Source organism: Lonchura striata, chromosome 2, assembly GCF_050655825.1.
Source record: "Lonchura striata isolate lonStrDom1 chromosome 2, ASM5065582v1, whole genome shotgun sequence".
NCBI classification, from domain to species: Eukaryota; Metazoa; Chordata; class Aves; order Passeriformes; family Estrildidae; genus Lonchura; species Lonchura striata.
In genome coordinates, this window is record NC_140704.1 from 17,648,235 (window position 1) to 17,671,521 (window position 23,287).

The window sequence follows — 23,287 nt, forward strand, 5'->3', positions numbered from 1 at the left end:
CCCTTTTTGTGATTCAGATTCTTTCTGATGAACGGTTCTGAAATGTCACACAAGTTGCAGTCAGGAACTGCTTTTAGGATCACCAAACCTGCAGTTCCTCCTGGATGAAGGACTTTTGTTTGTGGGGCCACACTGTGCAGGTCAGCAGGTGAGAGAGATGCAGCTGGTTAAATATTTTCATCTTTATACATGATTGATTCTAAGGTATGTAGCAAGTGGGTTTATGTTTATGTGCAGGTTTTGTTAAGTCAGAATAACCATCAGTATCTGCCAGCCAGGACAATGCTGTAGTTTGGGTCTTGGACTTTTTATAATTTTAACTAAAAAAAAAGTTTTTCTACGCTAAAAACTCATCTGTGTATGAGCTCTGTCAGTTATATTTTTTTTTATTGTATGCTCTTCCACACTTACTTGAAAACAAAGCAGCTGTTCATCACTTTGGGTGTCCCTGTGTCATTGTTTCTTGCTTGGCAGAGGATTAAACCTCTATCAGTGTGTCCATTTACTGCGAGGAGAAGGAATTGTGGTACTGGGATGTGTTGGCTGATGTGCTTTTAGGCAGACCTCATTTCTTTCCAGAGTGACTGTTACAGTCCTGTGCTTTGATCTGCTGTGGTTTTGAGCCTTCTGAGAAATCATAAAAATTGGCTGTGAAGAAAAGTCCCAGATAGAACAGCTGACCTCTGTGAAAGTTCTCACCACATAATTGGGTGCGCCTAATTCCAGATTCCGTAAAAATGAGCCATGTTCTTGTGGTCTCCATGCAAACTAAAATGTCTTTTCCTCCTGGAGCAGAGGGGAGGTGGGTGCATTAGCAGGGTTTGGGTGTGCAGTGTTTGGAGGAACGGGTGTGTTTTTGAAGGGCAGATTAACTGAGGATGTTTTCTGTTACAGTCCTAACAGTAAAGTGTACTTGAACTTACTGGGCTTTCAGAGCACAGTGCTGTGATACCTCTAATGCTGTTCTTCAGCAAGTACCCATTGTCTTTTACTGGATCTGTATTTTGTCCCATCATTAGTCTCTTAAGTTTGTCAGTGGGTGCTGAGCATCCACTGGAAGTCACAGAGGTCTCTGTGTGATGGACTGTACTTAGGGAGGTGCACAGGGGAGCCTGGGGGTCTGCACCTTCCTCTGCTTTGACAGCCATTTCAATAGGTTAATTTCCATTTTGTTGTGTTTATAGATAATTGGTAATTTTACTCCTGAGCCCCAACACATGGCTGTCAACTTTTGTCTTTGAGAACATAGAACTGTAAATGTATTAAATGAAGAAGAACACAAGGTCATCTGAAAAATTATGAACTTAAAAAACAAACATGCAAAATATGACTTGTATTGGCTGACAGTGCTGTAGGTACAAGTTTATTTCACCTCATGAGCCTCCATGCTATTCTCTGCTACTGCACTGGTAACATGGAACATGTAGGGGAAACCCATGACTTGGGGGAAAAGATGCAGGGAGCATCTACCAGGGTCATCAGGGAGAGGAGGTTACTGAGCTCCCCCTGAAGAAAGTAGTGAGTGACTGCATATCTGAGTCTGGAAAAATGCTGGTTTTTCTGCTTCTTGAAGACTGCCAAGATTTGGTTCACCTTAAATTTCAGCCAGTGTGGCAACTGAGAAAATAGACATTTTAGGGGTCATTGCCATGCCCTGATCTTAATAGCAGCTACCTCAGACCCTTACCTGTCGTGCTTTTTTTATTGTGTTGGGGATTTTTTTTTTCTTTTTTCCCCTCCTGTGGAAGAGAAGGGTGACAGTCTGACTCAAAAGGGAAATGCATGCACACAGTAGACTGTCCCGAGGTGGATACTGTCAGTGTTCCTCTGGAGGCTGCATTCAGTGGGATGGGGAGCTCTGCAGGCTTGCAGAGCAGGTGAGGTGGGCAGGGATCACTGAGCCGTTCCCCCCAGCTCAGCCACGTGTAGCCAGGGCAGATTGCTCTGGGCTGGGGCTATGGCTGGGTTTTGACTATTTCCACAGTTGAAAGCTCCAAAACTTCCCTGGGCAAGTTGTGACAATGTTTGGTCATGGAGCAAAAAGGGATTTTTTCTTTTATATAAACAGAATTTCTAAACATTGCTATTTGTGTCCATTTTTTGTTTCTGTATTTCATTAGAAGGATTCAGACAGGGCTTGGAAAGTACTTCTGGGCTGAGGACTGTTTGCAGCTGTGAAGCTGCAATTTGTTAGGGATAGGGTAAGCTGAGATCTGATGGAAAAAAAATGTATCGGTAGCAATGGTAGTATTTGGATTTTTAAAATCATTCCTAACAGCAATTCCTGCTTCAATGGTTTAGTCTGAATTGTCTGTCTGGAGCGTGGCAGCTGGAAGGTGCTGTGTGACTGCTTTTTAAGATTTTTAGGGGTTTGTTACGGTCCCCATTAGTATGGCTCACAGCACTGTTGATGTGGAATTAAGACATGGCCACAGTCCAGACAGTTTCATACCTTCTTTTGTGCTGCTGCAGAGCTGAAGGAAAATTCTTTGCTGAGCTGCACATAAAGGGCCTCGGGTTCCTGTGCAGCCTCTGAGAGCCTCTCCACTTTGTTCAGGCAAGATGAAAAAGTTTGAAATGTGGCCTCATTTAATTAAAAAAGCTGTGGTTTTGTTCCCAAAGCCAGGTCATAACACTATTCACATTTAGATAGTAATTAACCAATTAATTTTGCCAGCCTTTGGACAGGGGTGTGGCCTGAAGGGGGAATGGCTTAAAGCTGGGCTGCAATACACCCTGCAGTGGTGCACGTACCTGTGGCTCCCAATCATGAGACTGTCAAAAATCTGCCTTAACCATCTGCTATCAAATCCCATGAGATTTTAAGCCTGCAGGAAGGGCTGCCTTTCGGAGGGGATCAGATGAGTTTTGGCCCTGCACACTTTATATGTCCTGCACATATTTCCCTGCTGTATGCCCCTCTTTGGCTCTGCCTTCCCAGCTCTGTGTCCTGCCCAGGACAGGGGCTCTGTGCTGTGTCACTTTGTGTGGTTTTGCTGCAGTCCCTCCCTGTAGGAGGAACTGGCTGACACAGAGATGATGCTTATTCTGCTGTGAAGTCCTTGGCTGGCTCTGACTGTGAGCTCCTTCAGTGAGCAGCTGTTTCACTGCTGGATTTCAGAGCAGTTTTACCTGTCCCATGGCTTGACCCAAACTTCAGAGGCAGCCACCTCTACCAAAACTGCTCTTCATAACCAGTTTGCAGTGGGAAGCCTGTCTTTTTCACTAGTGTCCAGTTCTGATTTCTTCTGTGTCCAAGGAATTTATTTACAAACTTGATGGTTTTGCTGAGTGACAGCCTGTGTACAGCTCTTCCCTGCCTGTGTTTGTGAAAGCCTGGTACCTTCATTGCTGGACAAGCAGGATGGAGAAGGAATAAACATTGCTTGGCTTGTGACACGGGCAGTGCTGCCTGTGCAGTGGGTTATGAGCTGGCTGAGCTGTTTGTTTCCTGGGGTTGCTGCGCCCCAGCACTGAGCAGGTGCACCATAAGGTGCAGGTCAGAATATAGCTGAGGCTTTGGCTGGGTGTAGTGTTCACTGCCTGATGTGATTTTCACACCACCACCACCAGCAGTGAGCACTGCACTGCCTCACTGCCCATGCACAGCAGTGACTGTACCGGGTCATTGGGTTGTTATACAACCACTGTCTGTGTCTAAATTCAGCCAGACACAGAATGTGCTGCTGTAAGCCCTCACCTGCAGAGGCTCGGAGAAGCAGCTGTGGGAGCAGGGCCAGAGCCATGGGGGCCCCTGCCTGCCAGTGCCATGGCTCATGGGGACACCTCACTGCCATTACAGATGATCAGTTATTAGTAAGTCACTGTTCAGTGAGTGTCTGATCCTTGGGAGGTGTCAGACAAACAGCTTAGGAACAAATCCTTGAGGTTACATTTTGGCTATATAGAGGGGGAGCAGGGTACCCAGAGCTGCTGCTCTTGTGTGCTGTCTGTTGCACGGGGAGCTGGTAACAAGCTCCAGCATTGGATCAGGCTGGTTCCCTTTGGAGCCAGGGAATCCTGTAAGCCATGCATGAGCAAGCAGAGATCAGAGCAGGCACTGGAGCCACCAGTCCCTGCTGCTCTGCCCTGGCTGGAAGGGACCTGGCTCCACTCCAGAGGGGCCCTGTGGGTGCTCTGACCATGCCTCGTGCTTTGCTTTGCCTTGGGCTCCCCAGCCCCAGCTCGGCTCAGCCCGGCGCTGAAGCTCCTGTGCTGGGGGTGGCAGTGACCTGAGCCCGCTGGAGGCAGACTGTGCTGTGTTCCTGAGGGATGGCTCAGTGGTTGCTCTCACCCTCCTGGAGGGAGGCAGACAGTGTGCTGTGTTCCTGAGGGATGGCTCAGTGGTTGCTCTCACCCTCCTGGAGGGAGGCAGACTGTGTGCAGTGTTCCTAAGGGATGGCTCAAGGGTTACTCTCACCCTCCAAGGGTACCACCTTGGAATGATGCTTCTAGGAAACTTCCCTTTTCACAAGGGGAAATAAAACAAGGAGTACCTCAAGGTGGAAAGGATGATACCTCATTCAGTCATTTTCATTGCTAGCTGGTTTTCTAACTTGGCATTCCAGCAACAAGCTTTTATCAATAGCAATTTGAAAGACCCCATTTTGAAATTACTAACTAGGTGTGGCCTTAATCTGGGGAAAATCAAGTCAGGTGTTCTAATGGCTTAACACCCTCAGGCAAACAGCTGAACAGCCAATTGAGACCATCTGAAAAGTTACTAGTGACAAAATACAAATATATAAGCATGCAGCCCTTTATTTTTGTAAAGATCTTTGCTTATCATAGTTCTGTATATTACATTATGGTGTTATACAAATAAATTTATTTACAAAACCATTAGCTATGCAAGTTTTTTGCTCTTCTCCTATTTAACTGGTATCCATCTTTTTCAACCCTTCCCATATGTATTTTTAAGCATGCATAAAAATTAACTTTGGTGTGGTAAAACTACTCTATGTGCCCAGCCACATACAGTATTTATTTATTTATTTATAGATATTTATAGATATGTACAAAAGTTTGCCAGTATACAGAACAGTACTGAAGTGTACATTTAAAAATCCACAATGCAATACATTAATGGGCTACCAGGTCTCAGTAAAATAAAAATGAAGGAAAAAGGGTGGATTGAGCTAAGAAAAAAAGTAATCAGCAACTATCTATATGTGTAAAACAATTTATTTTTTCCTTGTCTGTCAAATTCTTAAATATAATCTGAATGGCAGTGCAATAAGTTGAGTTGCCTCATACACACATAAGACCAGTCTTGTTCTGTTTCTTGTGCAGAGGTTTACTGTCCAGCATACTACTTTCAAATGTACATTACAATAGTATCAAAATGTTTTGGCAAAAAGATCTCGAAAGGAACCATGACATTTGTTGACAAAAATAGAAATCTGTAACAAAGCTAAATAACACCAAAATAAAAGAAAAATATTTTAGTCTCAGTTTTACAGTTGAATATAATCACACTTTAGTATATCTCTGTTCACTTCTAGACCTCATAATGAAAAATAGCTTTATACAAAACAACTTAGTAAATTTTTATCCATACAATTCCCCATGCTCAGTACACCACTGTGCACACGCAGTTCACTCACACACCTTCACACTTTTTTAAAGAGGTGCTGCCTATAGAAAGAAAATGCTCTTTTATCATTGCAACAGCAACTGTTTTCCAAAAAGCTTCACTCTAATCTAGTGTAGTAATTCAGTATTTAGCACGTGATTAGTATTAAGCCTCCAGCAATACAACAAAATGGTTACGTTCCCTGGTTAAAATATTGGCTGTGGATTCTGTGAACAAAAAGCCTCGGTGACCTGGCAGGTGTGCTGTGCTTAGCCTTTAGGATGGCTCCTTGACCGTGGATGGGGCGGACTTGCTGGCATTCCCGTTCTGTGCCTTGTAGCTGTTGAAACTAGGGGTGTGGATTGTCCTGATGCTCTTCATACCTTGGCTCAGGGAAGGGGGGGAGATAGAGGAGGGCGGGGAGGTAGAGGAGGAAGGAGGGGGTGGTCGGCCGTTCTGAGTCTGCAGCGAGAAGGAGAGGTGGTGACCTTTCCCTGGGTAAGTGGGGCTCTGCAACTTGGAGGAGCCATTAGAGACAGAGGGGATGAGGGAGGTAGAGTAAGTTATGCGACCTGTCTGAGGACCGAGAAGGGAGGAGGAAGGAATGGAGGTTTTAGTAGGTGGATTAAGAGGGTTAGAGCTGTCACTGCTAGAAGCAGGTGCTGAGCTGCTTTTCCCAGAAGTGGGAGAAAAGGCTGGGATCTTAGAAGCAGGTAGGGTAGGAGAAGTAGCCTTATAGTCCCCACCAGCTTTCTTAGCACTTCCATTAGCCTGCAAATAAAGATGTCGGGAGACAGTTTGTCAGAAAGCCGGTAACACGATAAACCAACAGGACCTGGGAAAACAGCCCTACAGAGAATCAGAACTAACAGTTCGAGGCCTGAGCTAAGTCCTGCAGCCATGGACTGGACCTGGTAGAAAACCCAAAGTGCCCAATGGAGAGTGCATAGAGAAAGAACCAGGAGAGCTTTGTGAGAAGGCGCGACCTACGTGTTACAGAGCAGGCACTACGTCGGCCATGCTGGCAGAATTAACGTGAGAGGGACGTCCCGCCGCGGGTTAATATGCACCCACTGCCACCTACACCAACGGGTTAGTGTCCAGGACTTCCTGTAAAGACTCTGAACAGAAGCATTCCCAGTTCTCCTACAGAACCACCACATTAACCAAATGGAAAGTAATCAGGTAGTTGACATCTCAAAATCACAGCTGAATACCACAGTTTAAAAAAAAATAAAAATAATAAATTAAGAAAAAAAAAAAGCCAAACCCAATAAACAGACGACCCAAAACCCAACCAAACAAAAAAAGCAGCAGGTGTTTTATTGCAGACATGCATGCACAAGCATGGTGAAAAGATCAGTACTGTCATGCCCCCCAGGATCCAGGATGTCCAGTTTGACCTCAGGCATCCGATATTTGGTATAATCTCAGTCAGTTACTGGAGTTTTTAAATAAACAAACAACATGAAATGTCCATCCAAACACTGGGTTTAGGGTAAAACTACCTGTCTGTATTGGCGTGGATCCTGCAGCTTGTGCTGTTTGCCTGATTTCTCCATGCTTCCTTGTCTAGTTTTTGAAGCCATGGGGACTGGCATCCGGCTTGTCTGGGAGGCAGCGCTGGAGCCCTGTGGAAAGGAGTGGAGGGGCAGGGAGGGGAGACAAGAAGGTGTGGTCAGTGCAAGGGTGCCTGAACAGAGGACTGCACACCATGCGCCGAAAACAAGCCACAGTACTACATGCAGGGGAAGTTCAGGAGCTTCACACCGCGGGTGTTAATTCCAGAATCAAATGGAGAAAACTGCTCAGCTACTGATCAGCCTGGATTTCATGTCAGTGACACTTGTCATTTCACACAGCGGATTATTCGACCCAGCTCCCCTGCATTTGCCCATCACCAATCAGCAGCAAAGATTTTAAAAAACCCCAAAAAACAGTGGTCTATTAGCTGTTAGACACCTCGTGGGGAGCCCAAACAAGCCACCTGAAAGGAAGCAAACAAATCACAAGACCCTCTTGTTTAATGGTGATTATTGCAGATTTCAGAAAGCAGCTGGAGGTTTGATTTCTCGGACTAAGGTACCTTACGTGAAGTGGCTGGGAGTGATGCAGGGGGCTCTACACCAGCAAGGCTCTCATCCAGCACTACATGCTCTCGGGATGGGGTCTCTGGTACTATCTGGGCAGAGAAGGGGACAAAGCTTCCCTCAGAGGTGTATGTGTTTTCAGGGACAGGTTTTGGACTCATTTCACTGATGGTGTTTTCCAGCTGCTTTATAGTCTGCTCAAGGCTGTCTAGCGTTCTGTATGTACTCTGTCGAATTTCATCAGTCCTAGACAGGGACACTGCAGCTCCAGAGCATCCCTCTTGCTTCCCAGAAGGACTTTTATCACTCTCCTCAGACTGAGACCTAGTGATTTCAAATCTCTTTGCTTCCTTGTGCTGCTTCAGGGTCCCATCTTCCTCCTCTTCTTCATAGACCACAACCTGCAAGGTCTTCTTCCCAGTCTTGGTTCCTGTCCGTATTGCCTGCGTCAGAGCAGCCAGCTGCTTTTTAGGGAATTTAAATTTAAATTTTTTCTTAGAATCCTGCCTGCTTGCCAACTGATCAGCAGAGTCTGAGTTTGCTTCTGTGTTTAGCCCATAGATCTGACGGTATTTGTTGAAATTTGTCTTTGTGCTTTCCTCCTCTACAGGAGGTCTGCCTTCTGCAGAGTCAGACCGAAGGTTAAATAAGTATGGCCCCTGGGGACCATGAGCTGCAGAATGCTCTGTGGTTGCTTTTCTGTCATTAGCCACTGGTGACTCTTCCTTCTGCCTCTCAGAGACTTCACGTGCTTCATTTTCTTCCTCCTCCTCTTCTTCTTCTATCTTTTCATCTGTCATCATTTTTTCCAATTCCTCATCACATTCCTCAAAAATGGTAGAAAGCCGTTTGTACGCTGACCTAATATCCATCGGTTCATCAAAAATGATGATGACAGGCTTTTTGTCCAGACACACCACGGGCTCTTCGCTGTCCATGTTCTCAGGGATGCCCTTCTCAGATGCCACATCCTTTCTCGTGTCGATGTTGACTGTTTGCACATCTCCTCCTTTCCGGCTCACTATGTCGTGAACTTCCCCACTCGAGAGCACCTGCACGGCTGTTTTGGTAATCATGAAGGCAATGTTTTCTGTGGGTGGGTTGTCTTCACTTGGAGAGCTGGCTGGAGAGTCTGTCTCCTCAATGCTGCTCACGCTGTTTGCTCTGGACACTTTGGGTCTCAGCACAACCTGATTGTAGTTGCCTGCAGACACTTCTTGCTCCTGCAAGGAAGGCTGAGGCCCCGCAGCCTCCTGCATGTGCCTCAGGAGAGGGGCAACGCTGCTGATGGGGATGTGCTTGCCTGTGCTCTGCAAGGCTTCACCCTGAGGCACACCCTGGAGAGCATCTCTTGACAGTCTGTAGTTTGGCTTTTGTTTTCCAGTCTCAACGGCTGGAAAATGTGATCCTAAGGTATCTTGAGCCCCTCTTCGTTTGTCCTCCTCTGGCAAACCGATGCTAGACAGGTTTATGCTCATATTCTGAAGGTTTTTGTTAGAATAGTCTGTACTGTCTACAAACAAACCCTTGCTAAATGTAGGACTGTCATTCATTGAAAAGCCACTTTTATTGTCAGCTGTACTGGATGAATCAGAACCCAATTCTTCTTCAGTTCTCCCTTCCCTCTTCTCTTTAGGATGGTCACTATCTGTGGGAGATCCTGTTGTAGCCCCATACACCTAAGGGGGAAAGTTGGATTACTTAGTTATTCAGGGCTTTTATCTTTACAGGACTTTTATTTTTCCCCAAGATTAATCTCGGAGGAAGCGCAGACCTCGTGAACTCACCACTCCATTTACTGCTGCAGAGACATATCTCAAGCTGTCATCTGATTCCTGTCTTTCTTCAGGGCAAATTTCCAAATTCTGGCAGAACAGTGCATGATGTTACTGCTTTGTTCTATGCATTAGGTCAGGATGGGATGTTACCTTGTTTTAACAAGGCCTCCAGAATATGCATAAGCACATTAATTACCTTATTTCCAACACAGTGCTCCATGACCTGTTCACCTTCCTACTAAACCCCTCCAGACCCCCCCCATTTTTATAAGATTGAAGCTGAAAATCTCACAGTATCTGGTCACATTCTGCTGGGACATATCAAAGGGAGGCTGACATGGAAGAGCTGACAGCAAATCTGGTGTGCCTTGAAATGAAGTTTTATACCAGTAAAAGCTGATTTTCTAGTTACATTTTGCTCTTTCTAATGTTGGTCACATCTGAGCAGTGCTGCTCCATCACAATTAGTATCCTTACAGTCTGAGAACTTCTAAATCCTGGTTGCAGCTTAGAAGTATTTCATCAGAATTACCAGTGACACCCTGTGGTGCCTGTGGAAGTGCAGTATGAAACATTGAGCTACATTCACTTACATCAGAAATACCAAACACCAAACAGAGAGGACATCCACTGGCTCAAAAGAAGTGTGTTTATTCCCAGCAATGAAACTTCAGGGGGACTTTTTTCTTTATTTGCAAGTGAAGACCCCTGGAAATGCTGTTTCATAACACGAGGCTTTTCTTTGGGGTTTGGTTTAAATGCTAGTGACAACTTAGGAGAAACACCAATCATCAGGATGAAGGACTGACCTGAGGAGACACCAGGACTATGAATAAGAGAGAAATCTACAGTCAAAAGACAGCTCACCAAGAAGGAAAGTAATTTGGTCTCAGGTGCCTGAAGGCAGTGAACCAAAAGCAATAATGCTGACATTGCCTCCTTGAGACTAGAAGCTGACTCCTAGCACACCAGAAGGACAGATTATACTTATGTGAGCATCCAGACATGCAGAACAGTCAGGAGCATTGCTCTCCCAGCTGAGATGGGTGAGTGACGGTGCAGAAATCCCCAGACTGGTTGTGCATGCATGCCCCATGCATACAGAGGTTCACCAGATATAGTTTCTACACCTTATGTGACATTTTCTTATGGAGGATTTTACAGAAAAACTTGACTCACAATCAAACCACAGAAACAAGAAAGCCACTCATACACCAGAGTCACAGTTCACCTCCACAAAGGCTTGTTCAGCAGTAACAAGGATGAACAGCTGCTTCCTCACATTTCTGAACGAGGAAAAGCTTTCATACAAACCAGCAGAGCACCAAGGCCTCAGTGGGCAGGCTGACAGTCTGCATGTTGTGCTGAGAGGCATTTTGGGATCCAAACTCCAGGGCTTGTGATCCCCTCAGGCACTGACCTGCTCAGTGCTGAGCACCTCCCAATCCCACAACATGTCAGACCCCTCAGAATTAGGCCAAGTGACCTAATTGCACTTGTTGCCTCTGGATATGCTGACTGTATATCTTTTTTTTAACATGTTCCACTTCTAGTTCCAAGCATCAGTGAAACACCTCACAGTGTCCTTGTACAATGTGTCTTAGTTTTGGAACTTCTGCTTTTCTACTAAAAAAATAAAACCACAACAAAACTCATTTCCTCAATGATTTTATCGTGACCATAATGTTCCATATTTAAAGCCAATAAACATTCTCTCATGTCAGATTACAAAAACAGATCTCATTAACCTTAATTTCCTGGACTCTGTGTTATTCAAATAAATATCAGTTTATGGCAGTTACTTGGCAGCACCTTTCAAAGAAATGTTTGTGTTACAGGATATGCAGTGTCCTGAGTGATGACCCAGGATTTCATGTAACAATACGATCTTCTCATTCTGACAACAGCAGTAATGAGGATGAATTCACACTTCTTTTTTCTCTGTAACACTGTCATACACACAGAACAGTTTGTCCTTTTTCCCTCATACCCACGGACCTGTACCCTTACCCAGCCAGCTGTTTGCAGCTTTAGACCAGAACTGCTGTTTGGGCAGCTCCAACACAAGTCCTTAAGTGCAATGCCCTGACCTGGCAGCACTTGCATACACACACAGAATGCATGAGGAGGTTGAAATGCTGTGCTGAGGTGTGCTGTGTGTCCTTCCCCACCATACCCACCTTCACTGCAAACTCACATTTGGCTGACAAGTTGTCATGCCTGCACAACCCCCTAATGCAGCAGTGATGCAACTAATTATTGAACATAAAAAAGGGGTCTGCAAGGACAGAAGTAGTTGTCCTTTTCTTGTCCTGCACATTGGCTGCATGCTAAGTCAAATCAACTCAGTTGGCAACTGCAGTCCACGCACAGCTGTGAAATTTAACCTTGACCTGCCTACAGCCCCAGGCACACAGTGCCTCTTCTCAGTCCCATGATGAATTTTGGGCATTAACTTTAAACATAAGGGCAAATTCCTCCCATCCACTTTGACTCTGTCATCCAATAAACTGAATGGGATTTCTGAATATCTAACAACTATTTCTGGAACCAACAAATGAAACAAAATAAAGCATACATTCTCAAATTGGCTCCAGAGACTGAGAGGAACCATTAACTCCCCTCAAGCTTAGGAGAGATGCTTCACCATCCATCAGCAGAACAGTTGGGGAAGGATGCTCTAAGCAGTATGAGCATCTCTGACAGAAACTGATGGGTCCTGTTTTGATTTCACAGAATGATAAAATTTCATGCAACCATTGTACTGTTGCTGATGAGACACATAATGAAGTTAATATAGAGTTCTGTGTGAGCATTTCTGAGCCATACGGAGATAAAAGGAAGGAAAATGCTGGGCAGTGGTGGGTGGGGGTTAAAGAGAACAGGACACAGGATGTAAGATTAGTTTTGAAGGAAAGAAGGTTATGCCAAGACTGGGTGGCATGTCTACAATTGCCACTTGTTACCTTCTTTTCCTTGTGATGCATTAAAGTCCCAGGCCTTATGTCTTTAACATGTGTATCATTTCTGGACTGTTCAGCATGACTGTTTGAGTTTACATCCATAAAAGAGCACTTCTGGAAAGCCTAGGAAATAAATACTACAGGTTATCAGGAGACCAGGAACTTGTACACAGAAATATCTGGAGATTACCAACTACAAAGACAGCATTTGTCTTTAACAGTCACAGCTCAACAATGTTTTCTACAAGCTCATGAGATAATAATAGAGATTTCAGAGTATCAGAGTAAGAGAACCAGGGCATCCCTTCCAGCCTCTCAAGACTCTAACACCATGCTGACCTCAGTGCTCCCTGTAAGGAGGACAAGCTTGATTTCTGAATTTGCAGACAATGGAGATCCACAGGGGTGCTTTCCAAACTCCAGTAGGAAGCCCATGACAAAATTGGGGCTTGTGACAGCACCTATTTCCTTGTGGCTGATAATGCAAGAGTTACATAACTCCACTTGTCCCACAAACTGTCATTGAAAGTTTAAACATGGAGATGTGCATTTGTCACAGTCTTTGATAATGAGCCATAAATTGACTGTCCCAGCCTATGGATTTGTGGGCACTGGCCTCCCACCACGTATCCTCCAGGACATGGCTCAGACTTTTCAGACATTTATTTTGCTATCCTCCTTTCATTTCTTTTGAGTTTCTCTATCCAGCTGGCTCCCAGACCTGGAAGAGCAAAACTAGTACTGCCACTATCACCATGCAGTGCACGCAGAAAATTCTGCCTCACCAGAATTTCTGCAGGCCTCCACTGGCACATGGCCTGCCTTCAGTGAGACGTGCAGGGAGGACACGGCAAAGAGGGGGCAGTGCTCACAGGAGTTAGACAGTGCAGTAAGATTTTACTGTTATACCATATATTAGGGAAATTATTGATTCCTGGCAACTCATGAAATTAAAAGCCCTGATTACAGATTGAAATCAGGCCTGTTCTTTTAAATACTGTATTCTTTATATGTTTTGCATGTTTATGCAAAATCAGAAAAGTAAGGATAACAGAAAAAAATCCAGTGCAAAAAATCAGGATGTAGACTTGCTTCTGGTTTTCCATTACATGCCATTTGTATGTGTTAATAGACCAGAGTACCTAAGATGACATGAAACTAATAGAAAAAATAGTCTTGCTCCTCACAATAGAGGATATGGACTTTTCCCCAACTTACCCATTTGTGAGACCAGTGATGTGGGTTTGAATAAAGCATCCTCAAAGTCCTTCAGACTCTAACTGTCAAAAAAGCTATTTCCCTTTGGTATTTTTCTTATCACCTTTGCTCTGAAATATCTGTAACAGTCTCCAAATAGTTTGTGCTACAGCCATTGATAATTATGATGCCTTTTCCTGTTCCATTAAAAATCTTCACATTGCACTCAAGTTTCTCCTGGACCTCCAACAGGTTTTTCAAATGGGAGACATATGGATACTTAGTCATGGATGCAGCAGCACAGTGTGTACACACTGATCACTGATCTTGTACACAGACATAAAGACATGGCATGTTTTCACATCTACACCTGAGGCAGGCTCAATTTTGTGGCAGCATCACTGACCTGGGAGCTCCTGTCAATCTCTTACTGTAACTCCTATTTCTTTCCAAGGCATGCAGTTGTGGCCTGGCCAACATGTTGTTGCTCTTCATGTGGACTTTTTATTCAGCAAAGCATTATGACCATTAAATGATTGCTATCATGTCTCTGCTGTCATAATTCACTGATCTGAATAAAGATGATTTACACAGTAAGAATTTTAAATGTATTTCCAGACTTTTGATGAAAATACAGAGAGATACTGGGCCTGTTGCTGCTCCCTATGAGACCTGTCATAGCAGCAACACTTGCATCAAGGTCAGTGATTTCAAAAGCAGACAGGTCTCTATTATGCTGCAATAGGGTTTTTTTGTATACTCTGAGGTTCCAGATTTTTATAACAATGTTGTGTGATGTTTGATCAAATGCCTTACTAAAATGGTTATAGGTATACAATTCAGTTTAAGCAGTTGAACCTGTTACTTGATCTGAGTGTTGCTTCCTTTGACGGCTCTCTGTTCCACTGCATTGTGCTCACTGGCATAACTGTTTATGTCTGGCCTTTAATTCTTCAATGATTGAATTCCATATCTCATTTTCCATTTTTCTGCCTATGACTGACATCAAACTAATGAGCCTGTAGCTCTTAGATCAGGCAATTTGTCCCTTTATAAATATGGTATGCTGTTAAGCTTCTAAAATATACCTGGTATTTGGTATTGGTTTGAAATGAGTATTGCTAGCCCCCAAAGCTAGCATTTAAACACCCATTCCCTGCTGAATGCCATTCCCATGCCTATTTCTCTTCCTCAGCTTCTCTCAGCCCCCAGTTTCCATACCTTAACCTCCACTTCACTGTCCCCAGCTGCGAGGTAGAGGTTGCTTTCCTAGAGACTGAGATGCTGTGACAGCTTCTGTGTCCCTGTGGGAATCCAGGGCTTCCCTCTGGCTGCCCTGGGACCCTGGCAGGGGGTCAGGAACCCCCCTGGACAGAGCCCTGAGAGACACTGTCTGTGATCTCTGTCCATGCAAAAGAGTTTTCAATCTTACAGGATGAATTACAAGCTCTGAGTGTTTGATATAAGTAATAGTTAAGTGTGGCACCGGTGGAAAAGTAAAATTTTAGGATTCTAGATTAGGGGTCCAAAGGGGACAGGATGGAGGAAATTGGGCGTGTCTTGTCCTTTTTCTCCTTCTTCATGCCCTCCACGTTTCACTGTAGTGTTGGCATTTTTCTGTTGGTTTAGGCTGGGGACACACTGTTCAATGTAGATGGTAGATATTGGCACATTATTGTAAATCCAGCCCAGGGAGTTTCTGGTATTTAATGTTTGTAACATCCCACTGAGGGCAGAGCCCCACATGCTGCCCTGCAGGACAGAGCTGGGCAGGGCAGCAGAACATGTTAGAGATAAACAGAATAAACAACCTGGAAATCAGCACAGACGAATTATGGCTTCTTGGGCAACGGGGCAGAAAGACAGAGACTTTCTACAATCTCAGAATCACCAATACCTCAGATTCCAACATGTCCCCAGCTCTGGTGTCCCACTGCTGTCATCAGCACACAGGGGGATAAGGGTGAACTTCTGCTCTCACTCTTGAAATCAGCACTGGTGGGTGAGAGCTGAAGGAAGGAGCAAGGTGCACCCCTCAGAACGAACAGTTAGAGCTCAGTGCCCACATCTCCTGTGCTCTGAATGCTCCCTGGGCAGCACCAAGCCCACCTGTTGGCAGGTGGACAGCAGGGATCATCTCATGTTGCAACAGCATTCTAAAATACCAAAAATTATAGCCAGTTAGGCTGATCCACATCTCCCTTCCTCATGTGGGCATGGAAGAGGACAGAGGGTGCCCCTGGAAAGCTGGAGCTCACTGATGGTAGCTGGAATAGTTGGCATTTACTGCAGCATTTCCATCACTGAAGTGAACTGTCCTATGTGATGTCAAGTGAAGGACCAGCAAGAGAGCACTCTTCTATGCCACTGGCAGAGTGATGGACCAGTTACACCACAGGAAATGGCAATGTCTCAGTGTTCAAACATTCTGGGAAACTTTGGATTATAGCATAGCCCACCAGAAGCAGACCCAGTTATTCTCTGCTCCCACCAAAGCACACATGACAGAGGCTCTCAGCACCTTGCCAGTCTGGTACTGGGTGAGCAACACTAGGCCAGGGACAACCACACCAAATGCACACCAATGTTTTACTTGTCCCATTTGCATGTGCAGGCTTCTCCAGTGGCAGCTACTGCATTCTTGATCACTGTCTCAGCTCCAGACCTCTTGAACAAAATTTGGTAGTACTTTCAAAAAGTGTACCACTCAGTGCAACAAAGTGGTTCTGGGTCAGGCTAGCAGACCTACTTTCCTTCATGTTCTGAGCTGGAAATTGCACTGAGGCCCTAGAAGTGATATTGGGCAGAGGTGTCCTCATGTGCAACCCAAAAGGCATACCTGTAATTCTGCCATTATTTTATCTCCTTCCTCTTCCTCTTCATCTTTTGCAGCTGGTGCTACAGCATGCCCTGTGCTCCGAGACAAAGCCTGGTCCTCTTTGGGGGCTTTGGATTGTGCTATTTGCCCAGTATCTTCACTGCATTCCTACAAGGGAGTGAGAAAGCACAGACAGATAATACAGCTGAACCTTCCTGATGCAAAGTAAACACCAAAAATTCAACACTACTGCAACTCCTGTCTTGCAAGGTCCCTCTTCCTGCTACTTCATCAGTTCAAAAGCAACCAATATTGCTGATGTGATTATATGTTCACAGATTAAAAAGCTTCCTAAATTGGACTTTCCCCACCACTTCCTTCCCCAGAACAGATGGGAAAAACAAGCCTAAAGAAACTAATTTTCAACATTTCTGTAAGAACACTCTCAAATCTGACCTTATCTTCCCCATCTGTTTAAGGCATGCTTTGTTTTTGTTTTGGTTTTTTTTTTATTTTTAATCTTCTTACCACTCTAAATGAAAGCAGCCTGTGTATTGCTAGGAGATAAGAGCAGCAAGTAAACAGAACTGACCAAATCTTACTTGCTCATTTGTCCTAACAGAAGTGCATCCTGGTGAGCAGTTTCAGTAGCACTCCAGGACACAGCTCTGCCTCAACTTATTTTGTGGTTTATAGGCCCAAGCCCATGTCTTGTCTGTTTGCCAACCTCTCATCAGGAGTGTGGCTGCCTAGAGTATGAATCACCAAACCTTGAGAGCAGCAGCCTCTTTTCTGGCTGTGTAGATGACATCTCCTGATCTCGTTGTGGTCAGCCCTGACCCTGGCAGGTAACTGCGCCGTGGAGGTGGAGGAGGTGGAGACTTGGTCAGCTTGTCATTGTCCTGTTCTCCATCAGGAGCTTCTTCTGCAGGTAAACAGCAGCACAAAGTAAGCATAGGTGAAGGAGAGGAAAATAGTATTTGCATGCCTGCCTTAACTGGAAAGGAAAAAAAAATGTCTTAAAAGGTCCTGTTGCTGAATATACAAACAGAAACACATTTGGTATTCAAGTGTAACTTGAAATGAAAGTAAACAGTGCTGTACTTGCACAGAGAAACTGGATCACTTCCCCCAGAACTTTTCAGCAAAACTCCTGTCCTGCAGGCAGCTGTGTCTGGGTGTAGCCGTCAGTGTACAAGTGGGATAGCAGAGCACATGTGTGCAGGAGCATGTAAGGCACAAGTTCTGGGTACCTGCTTACAGACAGTGCCCCTCAGCCTCCTCTGAGAGCAAGGCCACTGACATGGATACAGACTCCAGCCTGGAGGCTTCTCATTGTTCTCAGCAATTCTGAAGCAATCAGCACAGCTTTCTGCTCTGCCTGGGAGGTGCTGCTGGCAAGGTGCAAGGAGCTGAAGAGTTCTGTCCATCCCATAGCTGGACACAACTAGCTAAGTTCACACAGAGGCTGAGTGAAAATGTAAGCAGTACTCTACAGAGATGCCACCCTTGCATTTCAGTGAGTCCTCTCATCTCTGAGTGGGGCAGGGGATCGCCAGAGGCAACTGCACTTGCTCCTCTTCTTAGGGTGTATTTGTTTTCACTTAACTTGCTGTAATTCTAGGAATGTACAGTTCTGCCTTTGAATTATCATATAAAAGCCCTATACATATTTTTCTAAGCCAAAAAGATTCAAATACCAAATGCAAAGGCCAAGCAGAGCCAGCCCTTCCTTTCTGAGGAGAGTCTTCTTAGAGAAGACCAGTTTCAAACTGGCACTGCCCCTGAGGATGCTGCCCCACCAGCTGCCACTTCCTCCTCCCCCCATCCCTGAACAGCATTATTTCCAGAAGCAGCATTACCCAGCTCATGAACTGCCCCTGAATGTTTCTGGTTACAGGCTAAGCATCATAAATATGGCAACAGCCACTGTTTTCACACTGCTATTTACAGTGTTTGTTTCCAAGAGCAAAAGAACGACCTTTCTGCAGCCACTCAGTGTTATATAAACAGCTGGCATAAATATAATCCAGAAAGATAAAACATCCTGCTTTTGGGATTATCCAGCTGTTTAGGGCTAAGTGTTCCCTATGGGGAAATTATTGCATAACTGCCCACTCCTGTCAGGCTGCTCCAGCACTCCAGTTAGCCCTGGGGACTGGATGGAGTCCTTGTGTGACCCAGTCTCATCTTTGTCCCCTTCTTAGCTCAAATGTTCTTTGAAGCTGCTTAAACTTAAAGAAATATTCAGTTGTATTATCTCCCTCCCTGGTTATCTGGCACTCACTTGCCAGATTGCAAGAAGAGTGAATTTCCAGATGCACTTAACATTAGACCACTTCTTTGGTCAACACACACCACTCAGTTTTTAATTACATCAGATGTGCTTCTGCTGTAAAATCAGAGTAATTCTCTAAGATGGTGTTTAGCAGACTATGATGTAGGGCTTTTGCAAATTCCTACTCCTTTTAATGGGCACAACCCATTACCCTCAAATTGTTAGTGACCCTGATTGCAAGAACTCAAAGTTTTTCTTGCATTTAATGACAGCAAGGTTGGATGAGAGACATGGAAGGCATGAAGAAAACATGATTCTTACAATCTCATTCACATCTCCGAGATACTCATCCATCTCCATCCTCAAAATGGGAGATAAAAACACAGGTAAGAAATATTGTCACTGAGTGTGGCAGAAGCATTGGTTATTGAAGGCTAATCTCTCTCAGCCCCTTAGCTGGAGTCATTAAGGAGAGGCTGTGATGGGGCTTGGTCATGGCCAGTGCAGTGACACTAGGCTGCCCATAAAACTTCAAACATGGATTTCTGTTTTATTTACTAAACCATTATATTTCTCCAATACAGATAAGAAGGAAAAAAACAAATTTTAGAGGAAAAAAATTACAGGGAAGATCTTACCTGTTGTTTTTTTTTTTTTTTTTCCTCTGGCAAATTTAAAGAGGGAGGAGTAAATGAAAAAATTTAACTCACTAAGTCTGAGACTGCCCATGAATAAAACCTACACATTATGGAACCTTCTTTGGTGCCAAAGTGCTCAGCACTTCTGTGAACAAAATGGGAGTTGTTTGTCACCAGCTGTTTCACTAAACTGCAGCATTTTTCAACAGGCACACATAGATGGGAACCAATTGCTCCCACCATACAGACTTCTACTTGCACCAAAATAAATCCAAAAGGTTTCACAATAATAAAGCCTGCCTTGAGGCAGTCTGCAGTCAGATAAACTCTCTTTAATGGAAGTTACTGATCACTCATCACTTCCAAAAATCAGGGCGTTCTCACATATGAAGGCACAAAGAGAGATGAAGGAGACCAATTACTAATGTACATGCTAGAAAAAGATCACATTTTTCATGGAAAAGTCTTGATACAAAGATAAGTTAGACTCAAGACATTAAAGAAATATTTGCAGAGTGATGTGGAAAACTGTGTGAAGTGTGTAATTTTATTTTGCTTTGTGCTTTGCAGAGAAAAAGAAGTGTTTCTTCACTGGGAAAGGTTCTGTGTGGAGAACGGATGAGACACAATCTGGCAACATGATATTTCTGGGCTCTGCAGCTGAGCCAACAGAGGCCTCTGCTCATTTATGGCCAACATTTTTTATCTATTTTATTGGTAGATAGGTGGTATGTCTTTTCTTATGCTGCTCAACTTTCAAGTCTACAGCAGACTGGTACTGAACTTCTCATCCTCAGTCATAGAAGAGCTGAGTGGTATGTGAGATATTTAAGCAGATATTAAGGAAAAGTTTTGCTGTTCCTGTAATTATGTTACTATTGCAGGATTCATTATGCACAACAGAAGGCAAATGTCTCAATCTCATCAAACTTGTTCTTAAATCTGCTGGCTGCACACTGTGCAAAATTGTATTCCAGAAGTGGATTAGTTAACTATGCGACTTACAAAACTTCTCAGTTACTGTGCTCTGCACTTCTTAAGATGTCACAGCTCACTGCACCCATATGGTACTTATTTTCACTGACTTCTTCTATTTATGCCACACATTATACAAGCTAATTGTGTTGATAGCCAGTAATCTCACTGAAGGGTGCCAGAATTCTAAAATTATTTTATGAGGTTCAACATAATTTATTTTAAACATGTATGTTGCAAAACATCCAAGAAGCCAAAACTTGGCAGTGTCAAAGGTACACACAGAACAAAATGCTGGGTCTGAAAACACTCCTCCCAAATTCTATATGAATTTGTCTACACAACCCCTAGGGCTTTGTTTTTCAGCTTTTTACTATGTTGGCATGCCAACACCTTGAGTGCAGCATGCAGCTCTGACCCCCACAGCTCCAGAAGGACAAAGTGGAATTAAACAAGGGTAACTGAATCTAGCCTCTAGGAGAGGGAGCAGCTGGCCTGGATGGAGGGACCAGAAAGGCTGGAAGTTCAGTTTGAAGTCTGTGGGGCAGACTCCAGGAGAGCTCCAGGACATGATAAAGGCTTATCCACTGCCTCCATAATTTTATGAACGAAATGAAGAGCTGTTGTTTGCCAAATTAGGGGTATTAGAGCTATGGAGAACTCAGTGAAGCTGGTATGAATACCAGTTTAAAAGGGATGAAGGAAAGCTCCTTCACAAGATGGGAGCTTGCTGCCACAGCAAGAGGGTGTAAATTGTATAATCAAATATAGGGGAATTGCTGAATAAAAGTTCTATAATGGATATGGAAAGGAAGAGATTTGGATATTCCCTTTAAAATCCCAGAACTGAATGGAATACTAGTAGCAAACTGCAGAAGGCAGCTGCGTTCTGTGCTCCCCACACACAGCATCTCCAATTGCCTGTCAGAGACTGAGCTGGATGGACTTGCATATGGGTAAGAATCTAATGATGTGTGTTTGCCTAATGGGATAAATCTAAGGTTTGGCTGAGGCATCTTTTTTGCTCCTTGGATTTTGAATAAATTCAGACATGAAATAGGACTGGAAGGACATCTCACCATCTTGCTACCACTAAGTAGCTCTACCTGTATAATTCTATTTCAGTGCTAGTCTAAACCATTCTGTCCAGTAATGGGGACCTTGCATCCTCCTCATTGCCTCATGCAGCTTCAGTGCTTCACTTTCCTCATCTTTATGAGGTTTTTTTCCCTAATGCCTAACCTGGATTTTCCTGTTTGCAATTGCCAGCTTTTACCACCATTCTATCCACACATAGCAAGTTATTCTTGTTTTTTAAAGCACATTTTTGTGTATTCAGAGATTGTTTTGTCCTTCCTCGGGATCACAGCAATCTATAAACTGAAAACATTCTAGAAAGTTGGAAAAATAACCTCTCCTTCCCAGGTAGGCAATTCTTTAGCCCCATTTACTCTAGCAAACCTTACCTGAGACTTCTAGCTTTTCTGCTGCATCTCCTTTAGGCAGGGCTGCTGGCTGGGGAGGCATCTCCAGGTTAGGAATGGACTTCATTATATTGGCCTGGGCCTCCTCCAAGAGCTTTTCAAATTCCTTTCCATTATAGTGATCAAGGTTTTGTCTTTTCTCTTCCCACTTCTTTTCAGCTTTCTAGATAAAACCAGTAAAGAGTCTATTTATTTTTCTGATTTCCATTGCAATCACTTATTTAAAAATAAAATCCATGTGTAAACATTATAGGTCAGTATGGATAGATTCTTTCAATTCTAGAAAGCAACTAAAGGAAATCCATGAACAGTAATTGCACACTGTTCTGATTTGTATTGTGCTAGATTTGACACAAATACATGCCAGTGGCCACTGCTCACTAAAGGAACAAAGGCAAAATTTAAATCTGGGTCTCTGCCTCAATACATCATACTGGTGATTAAAGGCTGTGTCTGTAATAAGACACAGCAGTTCACCTCTGAGTTTTCCCACTGGAAACCACTGGAGCTTCACATTCTTTCACTTTTACTTCTCCATAATAAGGGATATGGAGATTTAAAGAGTGAACGAAATCCACGTATGCAAGTGTTGCCAGAGAATTGTATGCTATTGTTAAAAATAGGGTATTCTAAAATTTCTAAAGCAGAATGCTGACTTTTTTTTTCAATAAAGACAATTTTAAAAACAGTTACCTGATTTTGATTACATGTAACTTTTCTGTTGCATTTAAAATCATAGAACAGTTTGGGTTGTAAGGGACCTTTACAGGACATCTAGTCCAACTCTTTTGCAATGAGCAGGGACAAAATCAGAGGGTATCTTCAGAAGTACAGTGTAACTAGGGGTTAAGTACATAAATCCCCAGAATGCATTTGTGAAGTCCCACCTGCAGCATCAAGAGTGCATCAAGAGTGAGACTGGGAGCTCAGACCCAAAGAGAGGACAGCTGTTGGAGTAGAATACACCGTACCTCAATTGATACAGCTCGATTTCTGGTACTTGCACTGTGAATTTCCTCAATGAAAAGGCTTTGCATGGTGGTGCCATTGACAGAGACCTGTGGTGCTGGTGTGGCTTGTGTGGGCTGGGATCCTGCCGTGGGCTCCTGCGGGGCCGGGGTGGCTGCAGGGTGAGCTCCTGCAGGCACAGCTTCACCGTGGCTGCCTGCAGAGGGAGAGCCCTGGCCGTGGGGGACCAGGGCTGCCGAGTGCTGAGACTGCTGGATGACAACAGGCGAGCTCTGCACGTGGTGGACAGTCATGGCTGAGAAGGGGATGACTTCTGACTTGACCGATGGCACCTGGGACTCGGATGGGATTGCTGTCAGGTTTTGTTGTGCGTGTCCCTGGGTGGGCTTGTGCTCCTCTTGGCTTTTCAGAGTGTCAGCTGCAGTGGACTTTTCTGTAGCAGAGTATTGCACAGCTTGGGATGGATCCGCACCCCTCAGCAGTCCTTCTGTAACATGTCTGCCCAGCCAAACCAAACACAAC

The 23,287-nt window shown here is 44.2% G+C and overlaps 1 protein-coding gene across 36 annotated transcripts in view; it reads right to left on the minus strand.

The window, feature by feature from the left end:
• Positions 1 to 4,963: 4,963 nt before the first annotated feature.
• The window catches only part of KIAA1217 (KIAA1217 ortholog), a 360,062-nt gene continuing 341,738 nt past the window's right edge, over positions 4,964 to 23,287 (minus strand). For 26 of the 36 annotated variants that reach the window (XM_085573014.1, XM_085573016.1, XM_085573028.1 and 23 more), the window contains 9 exons: positions 22,768 to 23,263; positions 21,779 to 21,959; positions 17,192 to 17,346; positions 16,443 to 16,589; positions 12,410 to 12,529; positions 9,453 to 9,530; positions 7,662 to 9,344; positions 7,084 to 7,206; positions 4,964 to 6,346 (listed from right to left, as the gene is read on the minus strand). In XM_085573014.1, coding sequence (XP_085429140.1) covers positions 5,852 to 6,346; positions 7,084 to 7,206; positions 7,662 to 9,344; positions 9,453 to 9,530; positions 12,410 to 12,529; positions 16,443 to 16,589; positions 17,192 to 17,346; positions 21,779 to 21,959; positions 22,768 to 23,263 — 3,478 coding nt within the window. In that variant the 3' untranslated portion in view covers positions 4,964 to 5,851. Of the gene's footprint in view, positions 7,207 to 7,661; positions 9,345 to 9,452; positions 9,531 to 12,409; positions 12,530 to 16,442; positions 16,590 to 17,191; positions 17,347 to 21,778; positions 21,960 to 22,767; positions 23,264 to 23,287 lie in introns of all 36 variants that reach the window. The other 10 variants (XM_085573026.1, XM_021533124.3, XM_085573007.1 and 7 more) reach the window with 6 other exon arrangements.